Source organism: Marmota marmota, unplaced genomic scaffold (assembly GCF_001458135.2).
Source record: "Marmota marmota marmota unplaced genomic scaffold, marMar, whole genome shotgun sequence".
Taxonomy (NCBI): domain Eukaryota; kingdom Metazoa; phylum Chordata; class Mammalia; order Rodentia; family Sciuridae; genus Marmota; species Marmota marmota.
In genome coordinates, this window is record NW_025999891.1 from 353,682 (window position 1) to 381,095 (window position 27,414).

Genomic DNA, 27,414 nt, shown 5'->3' on the forward strand with positions numbered 1-27,414 from the left:
CCGCCCTCTAGCATTCCTGACCCCAAGAATGAAGGCTAGCAGACGCTAGACCAGCTGCATGCAAACTTCCGACTTGTGGAAAAGCCGTGAAGGTCGCAGGGCCAGGACACTTCTTGACAACATCTGAGCTGACTCCCCAGGTAAGGGCTGTGGACGTTGGACTGAGGGTTTATGACAGCAACATCAAGCAGTACAGCACCACCATCTGCACCACGTCCATTCCCTCCCTTGACCCTCACCAGGTAAGTTGAATTGTGATGCCATTTTATCAGGTGAAATAAATGGCCAAAAGTTACACTGAGAGGTAGCAGTTTAACCAGGGCACAAATCTTTTTTACTCCAGATCCTAAAGTTCCAAAGATGCAATACCCACTCACTTCACTTCTCCTGGGGCTCCTGTTCATGAACACAGGATCATGAAGAAGTAGTTAAGACAGGCTATCTCATTCTTAGGTCCTGTCTATCTCCAGGGGTCACAGTCTGTGTGTGGCATGTGCTGTGTGCATACACTCTCACACTGTGCGTGGTCTTAAGAGAGGAGATGCCGTCTACTCCTATACTCACTTGTGCCCAGGAATAAGCCTTTCACAAGGTGGTGGTGTCTCCTTGTCAAATCACTGATAAGAATCTAAAGCACACGAAGGATACCTCCTCAGCCATCTTTGTTGTCCCAAGGGGAAGCACTTGGCCTTGTCTGTCCCTGAAAAATTGCCCTCAGCACCATCCCACTCATGTCACTGACTTCTCAGAGCACAAATATGTCCCACGAAGTGGATATTGGTGGCCAGCAGTGTTTGAGAATCTGACTTCCCTCCAGTGAACTCAAGGCTCTGACTCTGCCTCTAGCATTCGTGTGAATGCACCTCCCGCTCCTCTGCCTGGTGGGCTAAGGGTCTTTCACTTTCTTCTCCATAGTTTCCACAGAAATCTTCTCTCCCTGTGACCACACTCTAAATTTGAACACTTTGGCATGCCATCTTGAAGTCCCTGTGCTCAGAAACCTCTCTCTTCTGGTTCCCTGTTGCTTTAGTTCCTGCACTGATTATACCACCCATTTCTCCTATTTTGGTACCACTCTTTCTTACATTCTTGAACTCTTTTTTTCTTATCCCTACTGGACCGTCAGTCAAAATGTTTCCACATTCATAGGTCATTTAATGTACATGCTCAAATACATACATTTACACTGAACCAACCAGAAAGGGTTAGTGGACCCCACAGCCTCTCTATTAATATTCTTAGTACCTAATGAATAAAACATAAAATTCTTGCATTGGATCAAAATCCTCTACAATATAAAACTCAGACTTCTTTCCAGACTGATATCTTCCCTGGCCTGGCTGGTACCCTCTGCTCCTGATAAAAATGCATAACGTATATTTTGAACTTTTGTTCTTTTTTATAAAATTTCTATTTGGCAAAAAATCTTTCTGCTGCTTTTTCCACAAATTAGGCCAGCACTTCAACCACTTTATTCAGAACTATTAATCAGTATGTGGATCTATGTCCACATCATCTGTACCAAAAAGGCACAAAAACCTCATACCCTACCTCTGAGAACCTACCTAATTTTCTTCTCTTTTTTTTTTTTTTTTTTTTTTTTTCCTAATTTTCGATTACAAACCACAGGGGACTAACACAGCCTCACTTATGGCATATAATTCTTGCTCTGAGGTTTCTTTTTCTTTTTCATACTGCAGTCTTCCCATCTTTTCCTTTTAAGTTTGGCTATGTGTTTGATGGGGGTTTTATGTTTATATTGATCTATACTTTCTATGTGTTTTTTAATAATGGAAGCTGTCAACATCAGCTTAGTCAGCCATTTTGCCAAGAGCCCAACCTCAAATCTTACATTCTATACCATATGAGATGGACATAGTCTCTGAGCCTCCAGGTTTACAGAATCCTTTGAAATCTGAGGCATAGGGATTCTAGATGAAGAGGACAAAAGACAACATAAAAGACAAACCCAAACTTCTTTAGAGGTAGAGATGAGAAAGCACATCCTGATTAGATATGACAGAGGTAAGTAGACCTCCATTCCCCCATGCCTAATATGTAACTCACATATTACTGTAGGAAACACTGAGAATTGGTGAAAGAATTAATTATATATTTAGGGATTTTTTAGTACAATTCTATTAGGAAAAAAAATGGTGAATTACTTATGAAAATTCAGACTACCACAATAATTGATCACAAAAATGGCAAAGTAACATTCCATGTGTGTATTCTTGATGGTGGGTGTCTCTCCTGGAGGAGGAGGAGAACTAGGATAGAGTCTCCTCCCTCCCCTGTGACTCTATCATCACATTCAGCATCCTCCACATTTGCATATATTTGGCACAAGAGATAGTAGAGGAAGCCCAGTACTGGAACACATAAGCTGATTGGCCAGAAGTAGGTCACATGAACAAATCTCAACCCAAGGGAGCCTGGGAAATGTAGTCTACTTGTGTCCAAGATGAAGAGCATGGATTTAGACAAGCAGCTAGTAGTCTGTCATAGATATTATGCCTTAGACTGCAATATGTGTCAAAGAGGAACCTGTGATGGAGCAGTGAAGGAAGAACTAATGATATTTCAGTTAGAAGACTAAGATAGCCTGAGCTGAAGCACCGAAACATTAAGGAAAAAGACTGAGGTATGTAATCACTATTTTAAGTGAAAAAACAACACATCATATGTATAGATAACAGATAAATTGTCTGGTTGTGATTTGAACATCTCATATGTGGGGAATGCAAAAAATAAACCAGGATTTTACTAAAGAACTATTAAGGGAAAGCTTATTATTGTATGCAATAAACAATACTCCAAAATTATTAATATGGAGGAGTCAAAAATATAAAATGGATGTTTTCTTATCCCCCATGTCTTTCAATCTCATTCTTAGTCTGAATGTGCAGTGTGTGGGGTTTGGACAAATAAGGTGGAAGTATAGCTGGATATGGAAATATCAGGCCTGCCAAAATAGGCCTGAGAGTTTATTGAGCAGTAGTTGTAGCTACTGTACAGTTTCATAAGTCACCACAAGAAAAAAACTAAAAACCAAAAGAGAAGAATAAAAAGAAATACATGGTGATTATGCATTCCTTATATAAGCTCATACTTGAGGGCTTGTCAGATATACAATCTCTTAAAAGAAGTGGCAAAAGTCTACTTTCAAAATGGGATACCAGGGGAGAAAATTCACTGGGTTTATTTTGGTAGAACCTAAATCCAGAGATCCTTGAGATTTACAATATCCCAATGCCCCATACAGACCCATTACCTTATGGGGTCTGGGATCACTCTTTGTTTAGTCAATAGAATAATTCCACATCTTAAGGTCAGTCCATCTACCATCTCTTTGCCCTGGAGAACTTAGTCAAAAACTCCAAAGGCTATCTGTTCCTTATCATATATAATCAAATCAGTGTGTGATTCTGGCTTTAAATTATCAGGTCCTTGAGAGCAGGGACTATGCCTTATCCACTGAATGAATGAATGAATAAACTGTATTTGGCACATATTTGCGATTTTTCCATAAGGTCTAACATGGACTATAGGCTGTAGAATATGAGATTTAATTATGAAATGATTGAGTCTTGAGAGTTTATGGTGCGTTAACAAGGGAGGATGAGCATTTCTGATTCGCACGTTGCTCATTTCTCAGACATGAGTGTCCTGGTAAATGTCAATTAGTCCCAGAGACCAACAGATATGTTTCTTCAAAGTTTGAATATCTCTGGATTTTATGAAGGCAGGCATTGAGAAAGCAGATCACTAGAGTCAGAAGTGCTGCCTACAGAAGATCATAATGCACAGTAATAGCACTAATAATTCTGGACTCTTCTCACCTTTCATGTTGAAGGAACCATGAGGGAAAGAAACCAGTCTTCTACCATGGAGTTCATCCTCTTGGGAGTCACAGGTCAGCAGGAACAGGAGGATTTCTTCTTCATCCTCTTCCTGTTCATTTACCCCATCACAGTCGTGGGAAACTTGCTCATCATCCTCGCCATTCTCTCTGACATTCGCCTCCACAACCCCATGTATTTCCTCCTGGCCAACCTCTCCCTTGTCGACATCTTCTTCTCCTCTGTAACCATCCCTAAGATGCTGGCCAATCATCTCCTGGACAGCAAAGCCATCTCCTTTGGGGGATGCCTGACACAGATGTATTTCATGATAGCCTTGGGTAACACAGACAGCTACATGCTGGCAGCAATGGCATATGACCGAGCCATGGCCATCAGCCGCCCTCTTCATTATACAACCATCATGAGTCCAAGGTCCTGTATCCTGCTGGTGGTTGCATCCTGGGTGATTGGAAATGCCAATGCCCTTCCTCACACTCTGCTCACAGCTGGTCTGTCCTTCTGTGGCAGCAAGGAAGTGGCCAACTTCTACTGTGACATTTCCCCCTTGCTCAAGCTGTCCTGTTCTGACATACACTTGAACGTGAAGATGATGTACCTAGGGGTTGCTGTTTTCTCTGTGCCATTACTGTGCATCGTTGTCTCCTATGTTCGTGTCTTTTCCACGGTCCTGTGCATTCCATCCACGAAGGGTGTACACAAAGCCTTCTCCACCTGTGGGTCTCACCTCACAGTTGTTTCCTTGTACTATGGGACAGTCATGGGCATGTATTTCCGGCCTCTGATGAGTTACAGCCTAAAGGATGCTGTGATAACTGTGATGTATATGGCAGTGACCCCGATGTTAAATCCTTTCATCTACAGTCTGAGAAACCAAGACATGAAGGCTGCTCTGAAAAAACTCTTTCACAGTAGAAGCTCTTCATAACCAATGTGAGGTCATACATTGCATACCTATTAACTTATGGGGTCTGGGATCACTCTTTGTTCGGTCAATAGAACAATTCCACATTTCAAGGTCAAAGTGCTCACCACTGGGAGGAACTTGGAATTCCACCTCCAATGTTATCTCTTACAAGAAGCTTCCTCTAAACTTTACAGCCATAAATTCCTAGTCTCCAAAGTCTTATAACCATTTAGTGAAACAATTTATGGAAATTATCACTTTGACCACATTGCTATTTCTGTTGGCTGATCAGCAACACAAGCTATTGGGTTCACATCCCCCCTACAAAATTGACTAGCACGGTAAAGTTGAAAAAAGTTTGAGCCTAGGCTTCTACATCTACATATTAAAACAATAATATCTGCCCTGCTGGTGTCACAGAGAGTAGTCATAGTAGCTCATGCTTTGAAGACTACAACTCAGCATTTTTATTTAACTATTATGCTTAATCCTGCCTGCTAGGCTTGCAAGTCTGAGGGCAGAAGCTGTGAAATAGATCAACACAAGACTGTCTTCACAATCCTGGTCATATAAGGTACATCCAGTAAACACTGGCAGAGGTGGAATGGGTGAATGACAAAAATGTCTCTGATATGCAATCTGATAATGATTATAGATAATCAGAGTGGACATGATTTATCCATCCTTAAAAATCTTTCAGGAATTTGGGAATATATTTTTGTGCTTCCTTCATATTGATTAAAATAGACTCTTTTAAGATCATAGAGTTCTCCCTAAAATTTTACTAAAATGATGGTAATGTAGGTTTTTAATGGTTTGAAGTAATAATGATTCTGCTCTAATAAATAAAATAAATGCAGGTATAATTCATTCTAATACAAAATAAAACTACAATGATCAAAATCTTAGGTGCCATATAATAAACGAAGAAAAAAGACCAGTGTTGATAATGACGTGACTGAGTTTCTCCTGAGTGGTGCAGGGAAGGCGAGGCCATGATTCTGGCCATTAATTCTGATTGTGTAGGTAACATTCCCAAAACAGAGTTAACCCAGCACGTCACTGAATACCCACTAAGGGACCCCACAATCCAAGTTTTGTCCTACTTATGAGAAAATCAGAAGATTTTCTCAAAACATTAATGACATATAAATGATTCCTCAACAATCTTATTTTTCCAAATAAAATGTTCTTAAAAGATGGCTTGAGTATATCTTAGAATAATATACAGGTTGTCTTATTATCCAGTTTTTTTAACTACCAGGTAAAATATAATTATTGTCTTCTATATATAATTCATGTTGCCAAGAATTTGTCCATGAATGTTTGAAGATGATGGTACTCACATTTTAACATGTTCTGGGACCCTAAAACACCAAGGATGAGAACTATCAAAATTATCTTCTTTTGAACTGAAAAGGATTTGATTACAACTTAATATAAACTTGTATGAATGAATGATCATAGGATGCAGTAAATAAAGGTATTTTATTAGGGCATTTTCAAGGTTAGGCAATGAAAATGTCACATAAATTTATCTGTTCTCTATCTCTCCCAGCCTGAATGTGAAGGTTTGGGATCTGTCTTGTTCCCTGCTCTACTTCAGCACTTAGGACAGTTGACATATAGTAACTACTTAATAAAATTGTGTTAAATGAATAAGTGAATCCTTCCATAATATATTTAAATAATGTATACAAGGTTAATATTTCTGCAATGGGTATAACTCAATAAGATCAAATGTAATAAAATATTTCAAATATTTTCTATAGAGAAATATTAAGTGCCAAAGAGAACACTACATAAGAAGAGCTGAGAAAATATATATTCTTGGGAGAAGTTCAAACACTTAACTATTGAAATCAAACTCACATTATTCCTCTGCATTAAGTTAGATAAGGGAAGTTGACCTTCCTTTCTTTATTTCCTACAATAATCATAAGAATCTATATGTACATGAATAGATTCCATTGCAAATAAAAACTACTGCCCCTGTCTTTCAATTCATTGTCTGAGCCATCTTCCTTTGATTCTGTCAAGCATGCTGTTCTGAAATATTAACATAGTAATTTAAGTTACTCTATGTAAACCCTAGGATTGACTAAGTTTGGAAAAGCCTTGATAGCTTTTATGTTAATGAAGTTTCCTTAGGATGGTTAAGGAAACAGAAATCACATCTGTTATATTTAAACCAAAAACACTGAATACAAAGAATCTGATACAAAGGTGCATTCTGAAAGACTAACAAAAGGGAAAAGAATGCCGAGGTTGCCCAGTGATTATTGAGTGCAGGAAGTGACTTCCTTCAGAACCAGTGTAATAAAAGGGGAAAGGTTGTGGTGGTATCAGAACCTAGGGATGACCACATCTCTGACACTCTAATCTCTGAGGACCACTCAGCCGCCCCTCAGTCTTTACCTGCAGAGGTGACTTCTATTTGGGGGAAATATAAACCCTCAAAAGCACTTTTGGGGGCAAGGGGATCTTATGGAGTTGCTACTTGTTTTATTTGTTGGTCATGGAAATATTAAGAGGCATCCCACACACAACTCCAGACAGTCCTCTTTGTCCTCCATCATATAGCAACAACGTGATGTCCTTGCTCATTGGGGTTAATCACCCTCACCAACAGAGAAATCTCTTTTTTTCCCCCTGAGTAGCCCACAGAGACACACTACAATTTGTTTGAATCTTAGCAACAAAACATTAAATTTTCAAAATTCAAATTCCCAAAGATTATTACTGATATCCTTTTTATAAGGCTGTAAACAGCCGTTCTCGCAGCATGGCAGCCCCCGTGGTCCGGCTGTGACTCGGCCTTCAGCCGGGGGTTAGGACTCTGAGTGCCCTCTCCACCGCCGTGTCCCCGGCCACTCACGCTCGGAGACCTGGCCTGTGTACAATAGAAAGAACATCCAAAAGTGAAAGGCAGCTGAGAAGAAAGGCACTGCCTCCTAGGACAGAAAAAATGGCTGTTGACCAGGACTGGCCTAGTGTTTACCCTGTTGCAGCACCATTTAAACCCTCCACAGTACCTCTACCTATTCGAATGGGTTATCCAGTAAACAAAGGAGTGCCTATGGCAAAGGAGGGAAATCTGGAACTTTTAAAGATTCCCAATTTTCTGCATTTGACTCCTGTAGCAATTAAAAAACACTGTGAAGCTCTTAAAGTTTCTGTACTGAATGGCCAGCTGCACTAGACAGTGATGAGAAATGTGAGAAGCATTTTCCGATTGAAATTGACACAGCTGATTATGTTTCATCAGGACCATCGATTCGAAACCCTAAAGCTCGAGTAGTAACCTTAAGGGTGAAACTTTCCAGTTTGAATTTAGATGATCATGCAAAGAAGAAACTTATTAAACTTGTAGGAGAACGATACTGCAAGACCACAGATGTACTTACCATCAAAACAGATAGGTGCCCTTTAAAAAGACAGAATTATGATTATGCAATGTATCTACTAACAGTTTTATACCATGAATCTTGGAAAACTGAAGAATGGGAAAAAAATAAGACTGAAGCAGACATGGAAGAATATATATGGAAAAATAGTGCCTCAGAAAAAAATATCCTGGAAACACTTCTTCAAATTAAAGCTGCTGAGAACACAGAAGTAAATAAAGAAGAACTTCTTGGTACTAAAGAAGTTGAAGATTACCAAAAATATGTTGTTACTCTTAAGAATGAGGGGGAAAATGAAATTAGCCTTTCTCAGTACAAAGAATCAGTGAAAAGAATATTAAATTTGGCATGAATTACAACATAGAAAACCCTTATGATATATGTAATCAATATCTAATTTGATATAAAAGTGAAAATGTTTAAAAACCATTGTTTTACATCAGAGTTAAAATTGTTCCTTTCATTCTAATGTATGATGGCAATGATTATTTCCACGTTTTCTAAGCTTATACACTGGGTTTATTAGACTAATCAGAAGATCTCTGTGATTTCTCTGGTTCTAAATTTGATTTTATTTCTGTATAACATCTTTAATATTCGTATACTTACATATATAATATTAAAGGTGTTAATATTCATATTAAGTATTATTTTGTCACCTGCCACATTTCTTTCCCCTCAGATTGGCATTATTGATTGCTTTTGAAAGATGATTTTGGTTATTTGAAAAGCTAGGCTCAGAACCAGCCCCTACATTATCGCCAATTCTGGGTTGAAACAGATCCTCAATTAAAGTATTTTCTAATCTAAAAAAAAAAAAAGGCTGTAAACAATGAAAACAACCAAAAATACATTTTCAAGAATAAACATATATGCCATAAAAATGCATTAAAAACAAATGACCACAGGGCTCAGATGAGAGGAAGTTCGAGAGGGGATAGTCAGGGGAATGAAACTAGGGGTACTAGGTGGTTCGATGTAGGATATGACCACAGTCCTAATTTTCAGGCTTGGTAGTAAGTTCCAGAGTGTTTATAAAATTATCATAGATAGAAAGATGATATATAGATAAAAGCTCTACATGAAACAATGATGCTTATCTCTCATCAAGGATTAGGTAGAGACAAAAAAGTAAGGGAAGAGAGAGACGTAATGAGGTCGGGAGTTTAATCAGACATCTCTAAGAGAATCTGGAAGATTTCAACATATTTCTATAGCATAGACTAAATAACATTCCTTTACAGATAAGAGTCATATTTTTGAAATATTAAATGAATTATTCAATGTCTTTTACTAAGAAAGATGCAGGATGTCAAATCAACCATACCATTTGGTCATGCAGAGAATTAAATCTTGTCATTTTCAACAGTATGGATGGGCCTAAGGACATTATGATAAGTGTAATAAGTCAGGCACAAAAAGACAAATACCACATGATCTCACACATGTGTGGAATGAAGATATAAACCCTAAATACAGAGATAATGTGGAATGGAAACAATTGTGATAGCAGCAGATGTTCAGGGTTTTGAGGTTGAGCCACTAATAGGAAAAGGATGCCTTTAATGACAATAATGAACAAGAGTAATTTAAGTCTAATTAGTTCCATCTGGAGTGTGTTTTTAAGAATTCCTGTGACTGTTGTGGAGGTTTTGAATTAAAATAGTAGAAAGAACACTTGAAGCCTTGGAGCAAAAAACTAACAAAGCATAGGTCAGAGTGGAGTTGATAAGTTATGGAAATACATGTGGGATGGGGAGAAGGTGGTTAATGGGTCCTATGCTGCAGTTAGATGGAGCAAGAACTCTGGGTGAGCTATTGCACATGAGGGTGATATAGATCACAGTTATTACTGTACATTTCAAAAGCTAGAAGAAAGGATTTTGAATTTTTTCGGTTTTAAAACTTTTTATCTGCGTATTAAAAAATTGTGCATTCCAGTAATTAAGATCATTTGAACAAAAAAAAAGGCACTCTGATTAAACTGCATTTTACAGGCTGCAGGACACCTTGGAACAGCTTGGATCTTACTCTAGATTCACCATCCTCCCACCCAACATCTTCCTTCACTGACATGCAAGTTCTTTTCTTTCTCTTCCAGCAGATGGGAGAGGCAGGCCTGGCCTTAATTGTCAGTAGTTCTTGATTTTTTGATGTGAAAATGGGCAGCACAGTCATTTACACTTGATCCAACCTCTTTGCATCTTACAAAGTTAAACAGCTAAAAGAAGTAAAATAAGGAGGCAATGCTTGTGGAATATACCGTGCATATTGGTGGTGCACTCCTCATTACTATTTGCCTGCTTGCTTCTCCTGTTCAATCGTTTCTTTTGAAGGCAGAGGATTTTTCTCCCGTGTTTCTGTCTTCTTCAGTTTGGACTTATCGAATTTCTCGATCTCAGCCATATCAGACATGGTCTCAGAGGAAGCGGAGCAAGAAGCGTGAACAAGAGAAGTCTGATCTGCTCAGTGACCATGGCCAAGTGGGGATTTTGAAGTTTTAAGATAAAGAAATGATAAATATCTACAGATTTATTAAATTTATTTATTGGTTTCAACAGTTTTTTGGTGGAATCTTCAGGTTTTTCTACGTATAAAATCATGTCATCTGCCAACAGGAACAATTTAACTTCTTTTCCAGTTTGGGTAGTCTTTACTTCTTTCTCTTGCTTAACCCTGGTCAAGAGTTTCAGTACTGTGTTCACCAGGAGTAGTGAAAGAGGACATCCTGGGTCTGCTCCAGACCTTAGAAGATACACGTTCAGCTTCTCCACATTTAGCACAATATTCTACACAGCCTTTATTGTGATGAGATACGTCACTTCTATACCTAATTTGTTGAGGGTTTAAATCATGAAAATATGTTGAATTTTACCAAATTTATCAAGGATATCAGTTTGTAGTTTTTTTAAATTAATTTTTAAATGTATATATGACAGTGGAATGAATACAAACAACAATAAGTGTTGGCAAGGATGTGGGGGAAAAGGTACACTCATACACTGCTGGTGGGACTGCAAATTGGTGTAGCCAATATGGAAAGCAGTATGGAAATTCCCTGGAAAACTGGGAATGGAACCACCATTTGACCCAGCTATCCCTCTCCTTGGTCTATACTCAAAGGTCTTAAAAACAGCATACTACAGGGACACAGCCACATCAATATCTGTAGTTTTCTTTTTATTACCATAACTATTAGCACATTTAATTGTTCAAAATAATGGGTTTCATTGTATGTTTTTATACATATATTAACATGTACATAACATCCTCTGATCATATCCAGTCCCCTTACAAACTTTCTTTTTTTAATTTTTTATTTGTTCTTTTTAGATATACATGTTCAGTAGAGTATATTTTGACATATTATATACATACATGAAGTATAACTTATTCTAATTAGGATCCCATTTTGTGGTAATTAAACATGATGTAAAGTTACACTAGTCATGTATTCTTATAAGAACATAGGAAACTTAGGTCCTATTCATTCTACAGTCTTTCCTATTCCCATCATCCCTCCCTTCCCTTCATTCCCTTTTGTCTAATCCAATGAACTTCTATTCCCCACTCACCACCTAGTGTTAGCATCCACATATCAGAGACAACATTCAGCCTTTGATTTTGGGGGGGATTGGCTTATTTCACTTAGCATGATAGTCTCCAGTTTTGTCCATTTACTGGCAAATGCCATAATTTCATTCTTCTTCTTTATGGCTAATATTCCATTGTGTATATGTACCACATTTTCTTTATTCATTCATCTGTTGTATGCCTTTCTACTTTCACATTGCAGACACCATGGCTTAGCTATTGTGTATAGTGCCATGATAATCATGGATATGCTGGGATCCTACTGCATGCCGACTGATTCCTTCTGGTATGTACTCAGGAGTGGTAGAGCTGGGTCACGTAGTAAAGTTCTATTTTATTTTATTTATTTTTTGCTTTTAGAAGCATCTCCATACTGTTATCCAGACTGGCCATACTCATCTACATTCCCACTCCCAGTGTGTAAATGTTCTGTTTTCCCTGAATCATCACTAGCATTTCTTGTTTGGTTTGGTTTGGTTTTTTACTTAATATAAAAATAGTCATTATGACAGGTGAAATGAAATCTCAGTGTAGTTTTGATGTTCATTTTCCTGATGACTAAAGATGCTGAGTGTTTTTTCATGTGTCTATTTGCCATCTGTATACTTGTTCTTTTGAGAAGTGCCTGTTCAGCTCATCTGCCCATTTTCTGATTGGATTATTTGTCCCTTGGTATTACATTTTCCAAGTTCTTTATTATTTGGGATTTCAATCCTCTGTTAGATGAAAAGCTGGCACAGATTTTCTCCCATTTTGTAGGCAATCTGCCTCTTCACCCTGTTATTTTCCTGTGCTGTGCAGAATTTTATCCATTTCTTCTAAGTTTTCCAATTTGTTCTCATATAATCATTCATAACAGTTTCTAATGATCTTTTTATTTTTATGGTATCAGTTATAATGTCTCCTTATTCATCTCTTACTTTATTTATTTAAGTTTTCTCTCTCTCTTTTTCCTCTCTTGTTTAGCCTGGCTAAAGCTTTGTCAGTTCATCTTTAAAAAAAAAAATGTTTAATTGATCTTTTGTATATATTTTTTAAATTCTTCATTTTGTTTACTTCAGTTCTGACTTTTATTTCTTTCCTTCTCTTAATTTGGGTTTGATTTGTTCTTTATTTTCTAATTTTTAAATAATGAATTATTTTTACCTGTATAAGGCAGTTGTGAATATGAACCATACTAGATATTTGGTGATACAAATAAATTAGTGTTAAATTTTTAGGTGAGATAATGGCATATTAGTTATTTTCTTAAGAAATATATAAATATATAACTCTTTCCTTAAGAGTTTCTGTTTTTATAGATACACATAGAAATTTACCAGTGAAATGATATATAGAGTTTGGTTCAAAGTAAATCTAAAGGAATAAGGGATGAGGAGGAAATTGGGGATAAAACAAGCAAATCTGGCCATGAGACAGTGACTATTAAAAAAGGTGACAGGTATTTAAATTGACTTCATATTGGCTCACTCTTTTTTATTTAGCTAAAAGTAGTACTCAAGAAATCATGAGTTTGATGTGTTAGTTTGGGGGAGGTTGTTTCAAATATATAACCTTCAAAATAAAAATGTAATGGATACAAAATGTGATATGTACTATATCAAAATATAACATAGACATATACAATATAACAATTGTTAAAGAATAGAGGATGTAGCCAATTAAATTGATATTAATTTAAATTATTAAGTTAATAAGAACAGATATTATACCACAATGAAACATCACCTCACACTTGTTGGAATGACCATTATCAAAGAAATAAAAGGTGAGGTGTTGGTGAGGGTCTAAAAGGGGTGCTGTGAAGGGACATGAAGTTACCCTTGCAGGAACAGTGACTAAAAGGAAATACAGGTTAACTTCTGGAGTGCTAGCAGTGTGCCTTTCTTCTAAGTACCCAGGACTCTTCCATTTTTAAAAATTCCTCCTTCACTTTCTAGCTTCATTTTATTACCTAAATATAAGCATAAGTATTGTTGTTAAGCCTGTGTCTGATAATTAGAATTTGGAGTTTTCTGGGTCAGCTGTCTCCACTTGTCTCCATCCCACTTTCTCTCCCTCTCGCCTCTATTTTTCCTTTCACATCCGGGGTCCCTACATGCTTCCCATGTGTTGGTCCTTGCTTTTGAAATCTTATTTCCTCATATATCTACTTATCCTCGTTTATGTGTTGGATATTATCCTTAAAAAAATATTGAGAAAAATAATTTGAGATCTAAGGGACATTGTTTTCCTCCAAACATGATTTTTTTTTCCAGTTGCTTTTACTTTAGTATTTGAAACAACTTGAAACCATCTTGAGCCAAAATTAGTGTTTGAGATTTTCCAGATCTCTAATGGCTCAAAGCTGGGTTTCAGAATGTGTCGATTCTTCTTTATTTTTCACTTATCTTTATTCGTAGGGCAACTTTTAGGACTGCTGCACAGTAATGATTTGTTTACTTCTTGTAAACTAGACTCATTTCCCAAGATCTTTGCCTCTAAATATCAACATTGGAGCAATTATCTGTGTTCATCTCAAGAAGCTGTCTTGGGATTGCCTCCCCAAGGCCTCTCCAAAACTGATAAATGGGCCCTGTTCAGCCCCGTTCTACATGAAACTGGGATCCAAGCCTCAGTTTTAGATCCCCCAGACCAATGAGGGCATAAAGAGCCTTAAATTCTGTCTCCCTTTTTATAGGGACTGAGATCCAGGGAACAAGTTCCTGCTCCTCATCTTTAGCCAAAACACAAGTCATTAAGCCCTATTCAGAAAATTATGCATTAGAGTCCCTTATGCCCTTTTTATCCTGTATAGGAGAAAAGTGGTGACAGCTGAACCAGAGAACTCCAAGAACCGCACAGAGCAATGGGTAAGGTCAGTAGGTAAGGTCTCAGGCTTGCCTTCTCTTTTCTATTCTATTCTCTCCTCTTCTCTCCATCCCCCTTTCTCTCCCTCTCACCTCTATTTTGTTTTTTACATACTATGTAATCTAACCTCTTGGTGTTTAAAGTAATATAACAAGCCTTCAAATCTTTTAAGTGCTATATGGTTTTCAAATTACTGCCACATGCCCTGCTGCCTGTGATTCCCACCACCTGCAAGAACGGCTATTCAGTGAGATGAGGGAGCTCCGGGAGGTTGTGCTCTAGTAGAACGGACAGAATGGAGGAGGTGCCAGAGGCTACTGCGAGTCTGGAGTCCTTTTCCATATTGCCCCTGCAATCCCTCCACACACAGCTGAGCCACATATTAGAAGGGTTTGTGCCTCCAAGGACCATCTGAGCACACCAAGGTCCAGAACCTACTCACTCTTCCAGACTCAGAGCAGAGTTTCCTAAGAATAGAACCACCAGGTGCTTGGTTAAAGAGTCTTGGTTCTCAAAATAGGACCAGGACTTTAAGGAAAAAGGACAGGAGATCAGCATTCTCCCCTGAAGCACCACAGGTGATCCTGACACTCAGTAAAGTGTGGAGACTCTTACATCAAGCACTAGAAAACAGAGGCTTCAATTCCTCTGAAGGTCTTCTGGCTTTCCCAATCTTGTCATCTGGCCCCAACTGTCCCTCTTGTCATGCAAGTGTCCCAGAGAGCTTGAATTTCAGGAGCCAGACTGGAAGGAAGTAGTTTCTGCTAGAGTCTTAGGAGGTGGAAGAATATTCTCCATGGCAGAAATAGACATGGTGGCCCAGGCTACCCAAGACTTCAGTCATCTCGGGGGAATGAAAGTTCCTCCTTCCATTTGCAAATTCTTTTTGTTGTCATTTAATTTGGGTTTTGGTTTTGGTTGTTTGTGTTCCTGAAATTGAACCCAGGACATTGCATTTGATGAGCTATACTCCAGTCCCTTCTGTTGCAATTCTTTTGTTTTGTTTTTTTGTTGTTGTTGTTTTGTTTTGTCATTGTTGATTTTTCCAATACTGGGGATTGAACTCAGGTGCTCTTGATAACAGTTCTTTTTATTTTTTATGTTATTGTATTTTTTATACCTTTATTTTATTTGTTTACATTTATGTAGTGCTGAGGATCAAATCCCAGTGCCTCATGCACGCTAGGCAAGCATGCTACCATTGAGCTACAGCCCCAGCCCCCAGTCCTTTTTATTTTTGAGAGAGGATCTCACAAAGTTGCTAAAGCTGGCCTCAAATTTGCAATCCTCCTGTCCCAGAATAGCCAGGATTATAAGCATGCACCAGCACACCCAGCTACAATTCTTTATTCTTTCTAAGTGACAAGCAGCCTCCTTTTTGCTGGTCACAAGTTTCCAGGTTTTCTCCTTCCTCCATGTGGTGGGCTAACACAAGGCAAACACACAGCATGGAACTCCTAGTCACCACTCCTCTCCGCCATCAAATCACACTGCGTTGTTGGGCAGATCCTTAGCTCAAAGCTGCAGTTGCCCACTGCAAGAAACATGATGTAAAGTTCTATAGAACAAAAGGAGAAGTATATGAGTAACAAATAAAAGATTCAGGATACAAGTCTCTAGAAGTTCCACTCAAATGCCAAAGGGTCACCACATCATTACTGCATTATTTGATTCCAATTCTTCATATATAAAGAGACCCCTAATCATCACCTCCTTGCACTGAAACAATCTCTCAGCCCACAGGCTCCTGCTGCCTGTCTGTGTGTCCTCTCTGATGGGAAATTTACTTCCTCCCCAGCAAGCTTTGCTTTCTTAGCACTTAGATCCTCCATATAACAGCCTCACTGCCTTTCTCTCTTTCACACCCTCATTCCTGACCTGGACAGCCCACACTCCTTTGTACAGGAAGCTCAGAATGATGAGTTCCTGGGCTCTCCTCTCTCCTGTGTAGGGCCTGACACAAAAGAATTGCCAGCTCAACATGCTAGGCCCTTCCCTGCAGTCCCAGGGTGGGCTGAGGCTGCTCCTGTCTGAAACAGGGTCAGAAGCAAGCCCAGGATGGAGATTAGATATTGGAAAGGGCTGGGAAAATATCATAAATTAGAGGAATTGGTCAATAGGACTCCCTCAGTCATCCCCAATAGCCCCTCTAATTTACAATAAATCTTTAATGTTCAAAGAGTGTTTCCACATACATCATTTCTTCACAATCCTGGCTAAGGCAAGCATTATTACTCTTAATGTGTGGCAGAGCGGTTAGGGTATGGAATTTGGGGGTTGAAGGAGACGCAGTCAAATACCAACTCTATTAGTTACTCACTAACCTTCTGAATCTCAGTCACCTCATCTCTAAAATGGGATAAGAGAAACAAATGGTTCCCTTGCAGACTAAATAAAACCTCTGTATATAGTACCTCTGTATATATTTATATACTATAGTATAGCATATAAAAACATCTATAGCACTTAACCCATTATCTGGCTAACTAAAGGGTAACAGTTTGCTCAAAAAATACTTGTATGTGTTCAAAAATGCTTGCATGTGTTCAACTGGGATTTGAATTCAAACCTCTGACTCAAAATCTTCTTCCAGTGTTATGGCCTACAGTGGGTATCTTTATGGGTATACTATTTGAAGTTTTTGAGCTTCCTATATATGTAGGTTAGTGGTTTTCCATAAATTGGGGAAGTTTTCAGCCATTCTTCTTTGAATATTTTTTTATCCTTTCTCTCCTTATACTTCCATAAGATGTTTGTATACTTAAATGGTGTCCCACATTTTTTTTCAGTTTTTCTTCATTATTTTTTTTCTGTTTTAAGGTTTGTATCATTTGTATCAACCTATCTTCAGGATTGCTAGTCTTTCTTTTGCTAATTTGAAACTAGTATTGAACCTCATTCGAAATTTTAATGCCAATTATTATATATATCAAAACTCCAACATTTCCATTCATTCTTTTTTATACTTTCTTTTTATTCATATTCTCTCTTTGACATGACATTGTTATTAAATATGTTTAATCATGCTTTCCTTTAACTTTGTGACCATATTTAATGGCTACTTTGGGGTCTGTTTCTGTTCAACCTGACATCATGTTGTTTTCATAGGCCTGATATCTGTCATGGCCTGTTGATCATACATTCCTGTTTCTTTTCATGCCTCATTTTATTTTTTAATTGGAACATTTTACATGACTTCTTATAGCTCTCCTCCTGGGGTTTATTGTTATTTACTTATGTAGTACCCACAGTCACCATGAACTGACAGAGGTATTGAAAGGGCTCTCTGGCTAGCTTTCCCCGCCCACATTCAGCTGTTTAACACCACTCATTGCCAGACTTGGCTATTTCTTCTTTTTTTATATTCTAATTTGTTATACATGATAGCAGAATGCATTTCAATTCATATTACACATATACAGCACAATTTTTCATTTCTCTGGTTGTATACAAAGTAGAGTCACACCATTCGTGTCTTCATACATGTACTTAGGGTAATGATGTCTATTTCATTCAAAAGCATAAATTGCAAAAACAGACTAACTCAATCAAATCTGACTTCTTGGAAGGAATCATTTGTCTTGGGTCAGTGATTGGTACTTGTCCTGGCTGCAGCAGAGCTGCTGGCTCACTAGCTTGCTGCATCACTAAATCCATGAATCTTCTCCCAACTGCCTTTCATCACAACTTCCACCACTCTCTCTTGCAAAGTCAGTTCCATGGAGGAAAATATTAAGAAATGCCTGTTGTAGGGCTGATTCTAAACCAAGGCAAAATCTCTGAGATACAGTTCTTGAGGTGGGTGTGGTGAAACAAGCAATCTTCTGGCGACTCCTCCTTGGGACTGAACACTTGAGAGAAGCAGGGCAGCACCCTGAGGCCCTCTCAGCTTCCCTCTCCTGCTCATGAGCCTGATCCAGAATGATTAGACCTCTGTATCCACAGCACTTACACCAAGCTACAGCCCCCTTCCCACAGTGAGGGCTAAACAGAAGTCTCCCTTTTCTTGACTACATAGGACTGAGATTTAACCCCAGCAACAGGTTACAGAGGACAGAATAAGAAATATCAAAGTCGTGCTTCTCTTGGGGAAAAAAAAAATCCCTCCTGCTGCAGAAAAGGGGAGAGGGAGCTGCATGTTCTGGGTTGCAGCAATCTAGGATCTGGGTTGGGAGATGAGCGGTCCTGGTGCTAATGCCACAGACTAACCCACCTCTGTTTACTTAAATTGATGTTTATTTGTGTTATGCCCTTAGTATCATTTCCAGAGGTTTGAAATCATTCATTTTTTACAATTTTACTCAAGAGTGGGTCACTGGAGATCTTCACAGTCAAGCCAGAAGTAAATTGCATATTCCATTAGATTTTCAAATTTAATGGTCTTATTGTTTACCCAAAAGCAAGATTCTTGATAGTAGAACAGTCTCTTTTGATAGATGCATTTGATATTATGCATATCATTAATATTATGCATTTAAACTTTTTAAATTTTAAGTAAGTCCTTTGCATAAAGGGACAGCTCACCTGATTACTTGGGATAATACCTCTATAGACTATTAAATCTATTCAAGTGACTATTTTAATCTATCTTTTTGCTTACAGAGAAACAGATTGGAATTTTCTATCATTTCTGAAGAGTAGGTGGAGTAGTCACCAAAATGAAATGTTAATTATATAGGCACAATAGTTACAGTATGAACTCTGAGATACAAGGAAAGAATGAAAGAAAACTGTGAGAAAAACAGACATAATTTTTAGAAAAGACACTATATCAGAAAATGCAATGAAACATCAAAGAATATAAATGGTACATTTTTAAATCTTAAGAATAAATAAAAAGTTATGCACATTGAAAAACAAGATTACTTGAAGTTGGCAATAAATTTTAATGTTGACTTGGAGAAAGATGCCCTTGCACATTGTTGAGTGACTAAAGATGAAAAAAATTGAAAGTATGCCCATTAAAATGTTAGAAGTGGTTGACTAGGAAGAATTTAGGATGACTTTCTTATTCCCAATTTACAATTTTCTATATTGCTTGAGTTATTCACACTAGAATTTTTTGCCTAATCAATAGATTTCAATGCCATAAGAAAGCTATTCTTTGAAAAACAAATTCCAGGGAAACTTCTTTTTAAATTTATATCTTACACTAATGCAGAAATTTCAACAAATTCCAAACATTACAAATTGACAATAAATTAATTCTAGTTTAATATGAAAATAATGCAAGTCAAATTATACCAAAAGGAAAAAAGAATGACACAGAATAAAAGAAGCCAACTTCATTTATAAATGTGGGGGACAAAAGGAGGCAGGAGGGTAGGGAAAGAGGAAGTACTGGGAACTGAAATGGAGCAAATTATATTTCATGCATGTATGATTATGTCAAAACAAACCCCAAATATTATGTTTAACTATAATTCATTAACAAAAACACAAAAAAAATAATGAGCTGACACAGTTAAAAAAAATAAAATAAAACAATAGCACTGAGGTTGTGGTGCACGCCTGTAATCCCAGAGACCTGGGAGGCTAAGCAGGAAGATCACAAGTTCAAAGCCAGCCTCAAAATTTAGTAACACTCTAAGCAACTTTGCAAGACCCTATCTTAAAATTTAAAAATTGAAAGGGCTGGGGATGTGGCTCTGCTGGTAAGTGGCAGAGATCAAACTTGATTGCAAGTATCCTGAAATTCCATTTTAACTAGTAGTCTTTTAGTTGGTTGTCTTATTTTTCATAGATATATCATCATATTAACAAAATAATGATAACTTTCCTTACTCCTTTCAAATATTTTTATTTCCTGATTTCTATTTTTGAATTAAACTATTTCTTATAAATGTATAGGCTTGTATTCAACATCATTTAAAAACCTACACAATATTGGGCTAGAGTTGTAGCTCAGTGGTAGAACGCTCGCCTAGCATGTATGAGGCTCTGGGCTCCATCTTCAGCAACACATAAAGATAAATAAATAAAGATATAAAAAAAAACCTATACAATATCATATCATTTAAAAACCTAACAATGTAATAACATACTAATCATTAAACACCTCAAGAATATTGCTAAGAAGACAAAATTTAATGTGAGATATAGATAAAATTCCTTGAGCATGTTAAATTAGAAGTTGCTGGAATGATTACATTGCACAAAGACTTTTCAAGTTGTGTTTTTGTGCCATTATTACTTTATTGTTTATATTTTGTAAAAATTATAAAAATATTTCAAAACTTTTGTGAAATAGTCTGATATGTCATCCAGTTACCCTCAAACTCCTGGACTCAAGTGATCCTTCTGCCTCAGCCTGTCATGTAGCTGAGACTACAGGTGCACTTCAACACAACCAGCTCTAAGATTTATATATATATAATGTTTTGTTTTGTTTTGCTTTTTGTACCGGGGATTGAACTCATGGGCACTCAACAACTAGCCACATCCCCAGCCCTATTATTTTATTTAGAGACAGGGTCTCACTGAGTTGCTTAGCACCTCACCTTTGCTGAGGCTGGCTTTAAACTCTTACTACAACTACCTCAGCCTCCCGAGCTACTGGGATTCAAAGCATGAGCCACCATGCTTGGATCTATAATATTTTTAATATAAGGGAAACAGTTGATTTTTTTTACTTCATGTCCTTATCCAATAGAGAGCATTTGGTAAGCATTTTTTGGTGCTCCTGTTGCAGAGAAGTGGGGAATGGATGGAGGAAACCAAAGTGGGGACTCTGAATTCCTACTCATAGGGCTCTCAGAGATTCCTGAACAGCAGCGGATCCTGTTCTGGACATTTCTGTCCATGTACCTGGTCACTGTGGTGGGGAATGTGTTCATCATCCTGGCCATTGGCTCTGACTCCCGCCTGCACACTCCCATGTACTTCTTCCTGGCCAACCTCTCCCTCACTGACCTCTTCTTTGTCACCAACACAATCCCCAAGATGCTGGTGAACCTTCAGTCCCAGAACAAAGCCATCTCCTACACAGGGTGTCTGGCACAGCTCTACTTCCTGGTCTCCCTGGTGGCCCTGGACAACCTCATCCTGGCTGTCATGGCATATGACCGCTATGTGGCCATCTGCCACCCCCTCCACTATGTCACAGCCATGAGCCCTAAGCTTTGTCTCCTGCTGCTCACTGTATGTTGGAGCCTATCTATCCTCTATGGCCTCATTCACACTCTCCTCATGACCAGAGTGACCTTCTGTGGATCCCGCAAGATCCATTATATCTTCTGTGAGATGTATGTCCTGCTGAGACTCGCATGTTCCGACACCCAGATCAACCACACAGTGCTGATCGCCACAGGCTGCCTCATCTTCCTCACCCCGCTAGGGTTCATGGTCATGTCATATGTCTGGATCATCAGAGCCATCCTCAGAATACCCTCAGCCTCTAACAAGTACAAAACCTTCTCCACCTGTGCCTCCCATTTGGCTGTGGTCTCCCTCTTCTATGGGACACTTTGTATGGTGTATCTGCAGCCCCTGCATACCTACTCCATGAAGGATTCAGTAGCCACAGTGATGTATGCTGTCGTGACCCCCATGATGAACCCTTTCATCTACAGCCTGAGGAACAAGGACATGCATGGGGCTCTGGGAAGACTCCTAAAGAAACCCTTTCAGCGGTCCACTTGAGTGTAATTTGGAAAAAGGACACCGAGGTTGAGACATGGAGATATATTTATATCTGGATATACCCAAATGTAACTAAGAGGTTTCTCTCATATAGCATACAACTAATATATAGGAAGTGAACAGTAACTGATAAAGAAGGTTGGTCACTGGGCTTTGATGGTCTGAAAGAGAGAGAAATCCTTTAGAGATGAATCAGCAGAGCCAGTACTTGACCTAAACTTTAGCAGGTAGAGTTCAGTTGATTTGATATTCATTCAATAATTCATCAATTCATTCTACTGGTCCCTCAAACTAGGTTACAAACATGAATGTGGAGTTCACAGTCTACTAGAGCAGTAGATAATATTTTAGTAAATGTAAATGAACCTAATATATCAGTTAAAATGCACTGTTCACCACATTGATTAAAAAGTAAAATATAGATATATTTATTTAAGAGAGATGCTGAAAGCATAAAAATATACAAAGCTTGAAGGTAAGGGGGATTCAACAAGTATGTTTGGAGTCTGAGACAGCAGGATCACAAGTTTGAGGATAGTCATAGCAATTTAGCAAGATCCTGTCCCAGAATAAAAAGAGCTAGGGACAGAGCTCAGTGGTAAAGCACCTCTGGGTAACAAAAAACAAAAAAAACAGGTGAGAGAGTGATGTCATCAAGATAGTAGGATAGAAGGTTGTATCCTTCATCCCCCAGCACAAAGACTGATTTATCAACCGTCCAAATATAAAAATACCTTCATAAGAGCTCTTAATCCAACTGAGCTTGCAGTAGAGCACAAAAGCAATAAAAGATGTATTGGAAACTGTGAAAAAAACAGTTTCATTTTACCTTCTTCACCCCTTCCCAAGCCAGGACAGTTCAGTACAATGAGATACTCTCAGCCCACAAGTTCTCCCATGAGAAGACAAAGCATATGTTGAACTTCCCCTGCTTTTCAGGGTGCTATCCAAGAGGACACCCTGTCATGTCTCACTGGTGGAACTGACATAGCCAGAACCTTGGGCAGGAGCTTCCACCATTCAGTGCACAGATTTCAACAGATGGCCCCCTGACCCTAGTAGTGGATTTCCCCATGGTCCTCAGCAGTTGGCCCACCTCCATGCCCATGTGTAGACCCTGCCTGGCCTACCTGGAATCTCTGACTGGGCTGAATGGCAAAGAACTTTCCCCATCAAAGCCAATCTGTAAAGGAATGGAAGAGGTGAATGCTTCTTCAAATGTGCACTTAATAATGTGGGGCTCCAGAGGTCACGAAAAATCAAGGAAACATATCACCACCAAAGAACAAAATGAAGCTCCAATAACCATCCCTAAGGAAATGGAGAACTATGAACTACCTGATAAAGAATTAAAATAATCATCCAAAAGAGGTTCAATGATCTACAAGAGAATACCTATAAATAACTACACAAAACCAGGAAACCAATTTCACATGAATAAAATGTGAAGTTCAACAAACATAAACCATAAAAAGAACTTAACAGTAATTCTGGAGCTGAACAGTACAATAAATGAAGTAAAATAAATCAATAAAGAGCTTCAAGTACAGGCTGAGTATGGTGGCACACACCTGTAGCTACTCAGGATGCTGATGTAAGAGGATGGTAAGTTTGAGGTCAGCCTGGGCAACTTAGCAAGACCTAGTTTCAAATAAAATAAAAAGTGCTGGGGATGTAGCTCAGAGGTAACTTGCCTAGCATGCACAAGGTACTTGATTCAATCCCCAGTACCACAAAAGAAGGAGGAGGAGGGAAAGGAGGAGGAGGGAAAGGAGGAAGAGGAATAAAAGGAGGAGGAAGAGAAAAATGAAGAAGAGGAGGAGGAAGAAGAGGAAGCAGCAGCAGCTGTTTCAAGATCAGATCATAAGAAAGAATCAGCTACTCAAAAACAGGTCATTTTAAATCATCCTGTTGGAGGAACAAAAAGAAAATAAGAATGAAGAAAACCTTATGGGATTTGTGGGACACCATCAAGTGGTGATGTCACATAATACATTATGGAAGTGTTGGAAGGAGAAGAGAAAGGAGCAGAAATCTTATTTTTTTAAATAATGTGACATCAACAAGATTGTGGACTAGGAGGTCTCCATTTTATTCTCCCACTACCACAAACACATAAAGTTCAATTAGCAGCTACCTCCAGATAAGAACACCCAAATCTTGGAAATAAGCCTGAGACATCTGCATGGACCACAGAACCTAATAAAAACTGCATTAGAAGAGTTAAGTCTAGTCTTACTTTAACCACATCACCCTTGTCCTCCCTCAAGATGGCACAGGGCCAAAAAGAGAGGATTCCCCTTGGCCCACCATTTCTACAGTGGGAAAAGAGAACTAAAGACAGAAATCAGCTTCCCTAGCACTCCATGATCTCTCTCAGGAGGCTCATATGGTCTCACTTCATGGAAAACACTACAGGTAAAGGTATAATTTGATTGCCTGGAGTCAGACAGAAACAATGATAGGAGGCATTACTCATATTCAATGCTTGGAACTTGGTGGTAGCTCTATGCTGTGGCCAATGGAGGTGCCCAATTAGAGGTGCCAGTGGCATAACCCACCCACAAAGCCAAGCAGGCTGCTCCCAGGGCCAGCCATGGTGAAAAGTTCAATCTGGTTTCAGTCTCTAGATGTTCAACCTCTACACCCTGCCTCAGACCCCACTCCAAGGCCCACAGGCCCCACCCCAGAAGAAAAATACCCTCCACAAAGTAATTCAGCAAGGTGCAGAAACAGGACTTGTGCCAACTGAGCATTCAAAGAGTAGCTCAGCTCAGCCTTAAAGCTTATCCCAAGACCTTGCCCAGGGAGCTAGGTATTTGCCACAACAACTTTTAACCAATTATAGTGGGTAGATGTGTGCCATTTGCGCATTCATACAATAGTTCAACTTAGCCTCAAAGTTCACCAGAAAACCCCACCCAGGGAAGGAGATGCCTGCCACAAAGCCTTTCTTTTAGCAAAGTGTAGGAAATAGACTTACACAACCCAGAAATTTAAAAAGTAGCTCAGCTCAGCCTCAAAGCCCACCCCTAAGCTTCCACTCAGGCAGGAAGACAATCTTCAGCTGTCCATTTCTTCTGAGACTAGCAGCTGGTCCCAACCATCCTGAGCAGTAACTTGGCCTAAACTTGGAACCAAATCTGCAACTCAGCCTGGCTGCAGAACTCAGATAATACACCTGGTCAGGGAATACATCCTGTGTTCCAGCCCAATCAGAGGTGACTGCAGTGTTCAGCTAGCAACTTTGCCTATTGCAGAGCCCAGTGGTGGAATTGGAAAGTAGAGCCCAGTCAGCAGCTCAATCTCACAGGAAAGTCTTTAGCCCATCAAGTGAGAACACCTGACAGCAAGCTCTGCCTGCCCTGGCTCATTACCAGCCAATCCATTAGAATCATAGGCTAGGCATAAAAGTGAAGGGCTATCCCTACCAAAGAATGCCTGCAAAGGATGGGACTGGTAGCTATCTCCTTAAATACAGACACCAACATAAGGACACAGGATTATGAAAAATCAGGGAGTCATGACAACTCCAAAAGAAATTAATAAAGATTCAATAGTGAGCCCTAAAGAAATAGAGACCTATAAAATAACTGACAAGGAATTCAGAATAATTCCCTAATAGAAGTTAGTGAATTACAAAAACATATTGATAGAATATTAAATAAAATTTTTAAAACAATACATAAGCAAAATGAGAAACAGAGAAAGAGAAACCATTTAAAACCCCAGTAGAAACACTAGATATGAAGAATATAATGAACTGAAAAATTCAGTAGAAGGTTTCAACAGCAGGCTACTGAGTAAAAGAAAGAATCAGTGAGCTCCAGGACAGAACACTTGAAATTATTCAGTTGAAGGGTCAAAAGAAAAAGAATGGGAAAAAAAAAAAAGAAAGAAAGAAAGCTTCCAAGGTTTATGGTACACCATCAAAGAGACCTTCAAGAGTCCCAGAAGGAGAAAAAAAGAAGAGCCAGAATGTGTATTTAGAAATAATGGGGTTCAGTGTAGTATTTTGATACATGTACATAATAGGTACTGTGGGGAAAGGTGCATGGAGTACTGTATACGTGGCATACGTTAAGGGCACCTGAGTGGCAAACCATTCCCCTCGTGCTAGGTGCATTAGCGGCAAACCACTTACCCCATAGGCACAGCCCTGGGTGCGAGGTCACATGTTGCAGTCCCAGCACTTGCTCCACAGTCTGCTCCTTGATTAGTCACCACCAAAACAGTTGACCAGGCATCGTATTGGTGGCTGCCTGTAATCTGCTCAGCTACTGCTTGAGTATATATACATGGTAACTACGCAATAAAATCAGGCCTGCTTCCTGCTTGGTCTTCGGAAGTCTTGATTTCCTGACTCCACAGTCACACTCTCCTCTACCCTGTTCCGTGGACCTCCTCACTGGACAAGAGAGCCCATACAAGGTACTAATCAAATCAGGGTGATTATCATTTTTATTCCTTATCATTACTTTGTGTTTGGAGCCTTTGGGCTCCTCTCTTCTATTTAGTCATGAAAACCTTAACTGCCCTGATTTGATCATCACACAGTCTATACATGTATCAAATTATCACAGTGTATTCCACAAAGTTGTGTAACTAAAATAATAACTAATAAAATAAAAAATAATGGTTGAAAACCTCTCATATCTGGAGAGAGATGCCAATGTCCAGAGACAAGGAAACCCTGAGGCCTCCAATCAAATTCCAACCAAAGAGGAGTTCACCAAGACATACTCTCAAATTGTCAAAAATCAAAGTCACAGAAAGAATACTGAAAGCAACAAGAGACACAAAACATATCACACTCAAGGGAACCATCAATACAACTTCCAACAGATTTCTCAGCAGAAACCCTGCAGGCCAGGGAGAATGTGCCAAAGAAAAAAAGCCTGCTAACCAAGAACATTTTACCCATCAAAGTGGTCCCTCAGAAATGAAGAAGAAATAAAAACTTCCCCAGACATACAAAAGCTAAGGGAGTTCATCACCACTAGACCTGCTTTATAGCAACTGCCAAAGGGAATTCCTTAGGCTGAAACAAAAGCTGCTAATTAATAACAAGAACATGAAAGTGAGGGCTGGGGTTGTGACTCAGTGGTAGAGCACTTGCCTAGCATGTGTGAGACACTAAGTTCAATCCTCA

At 38.8% G+C, this 27,414-nt stretch overlaps 4 protein-coding genes across 4 annotated transcripts; 3 read left to right on the forward strand and 1 right to left on the reverse strand.

Moving 5' to 3' along the window:
• The first annotated feature begins 3,861 nt into the window (after positions 1-3,861).
• Positions 3,862-5,366, forward strand: LOC107155170 (olfactory receptor 1A1). The gene has a single exon (XM_015500959.2). The coding sequence runs from the start codon at positions 3,862-3,864 to the stop codon at positions 4,789-4,791; it is 930 nt and encodes a 309-aa protein (XP_015356445.1). The 3' UTR covers positions 4,792-5,366.
• Positions 5,367-7,582: 2,216 nt separating this feature from the next.
• On the forward strand, positions 7,583-8,824 carry LOC107155129 (28S ribosomal protein S35, mitochondrial-like; the record flags this gene model as incomplete). Its single annotated transcript, XM_015500923.2, is given in 2 exon segments — positions 7,583-7,940; positions 7,943-8,824. Coding segments are annotated over 2 exon segments (945 nt in total), but the record flags the coding sequence as incomplete, so codon positions are not given.
• A 1,248-nt stretch (positions 8,825-10,072) lies between these two features.
• Tmsb4x (thymosin beta 4 X-linked) lies at positions 10,073-10,618 on the reverse strand. The gene has a single exon (XM_048792797.1). It carries the CDS (start codon positions 10,590-10,592, stop codon positions 10,470-10,472), a length of 123 nt encoding a protein of 40 aa, XP_048648754.1. The 5' UTR covers positions 10,593-10,618; the 3' UTR covers positions 10,073-10,469.
• A 10,705-nt stretch (positions 10,619-21,323) lies between these two features.
• Positions 21,324-22,262, forward strand: LOC107155172 (olfactory receptor 1D2). Its single transcript, XM_015500960.1, has one exon. The coding sequence runs from the start codon at positions 21,324-21,326 to the stop codon at positions 22,260-22,262; it is 939 nt and encodes a 312-aa protein (XP_015356446.1).
• The last annotated feature ends 5,152 nt before the right edge of the window (positions 22,263-27,414 follow it).

What these genes read in the sequence shown, in the direction of transcription:
- Tmsb4x (XM_048792797.1), bottom strand. Translation starts at nt 10,592, where the DNA reads ATGTCTGATATGGCTGAGATCGAGAAATTCGATAAGTCCAAACTGAAG.
- LOC107155170 (XM_015500959.2), top strand. Translation starts at nt 3,862, where the DNA reads ATGAGGGAAAGAAACCAGTCTTCTACCATGGAGTTCATCCTCTTGGGA.
- LOC107155172 (XM_015500960.1), top strand. Translation starts at nt 21,324, where the DNA reads ATGGATGGAGGAAACCAAAGTGGGGACTCTGAATTCCTACTCATAGGG.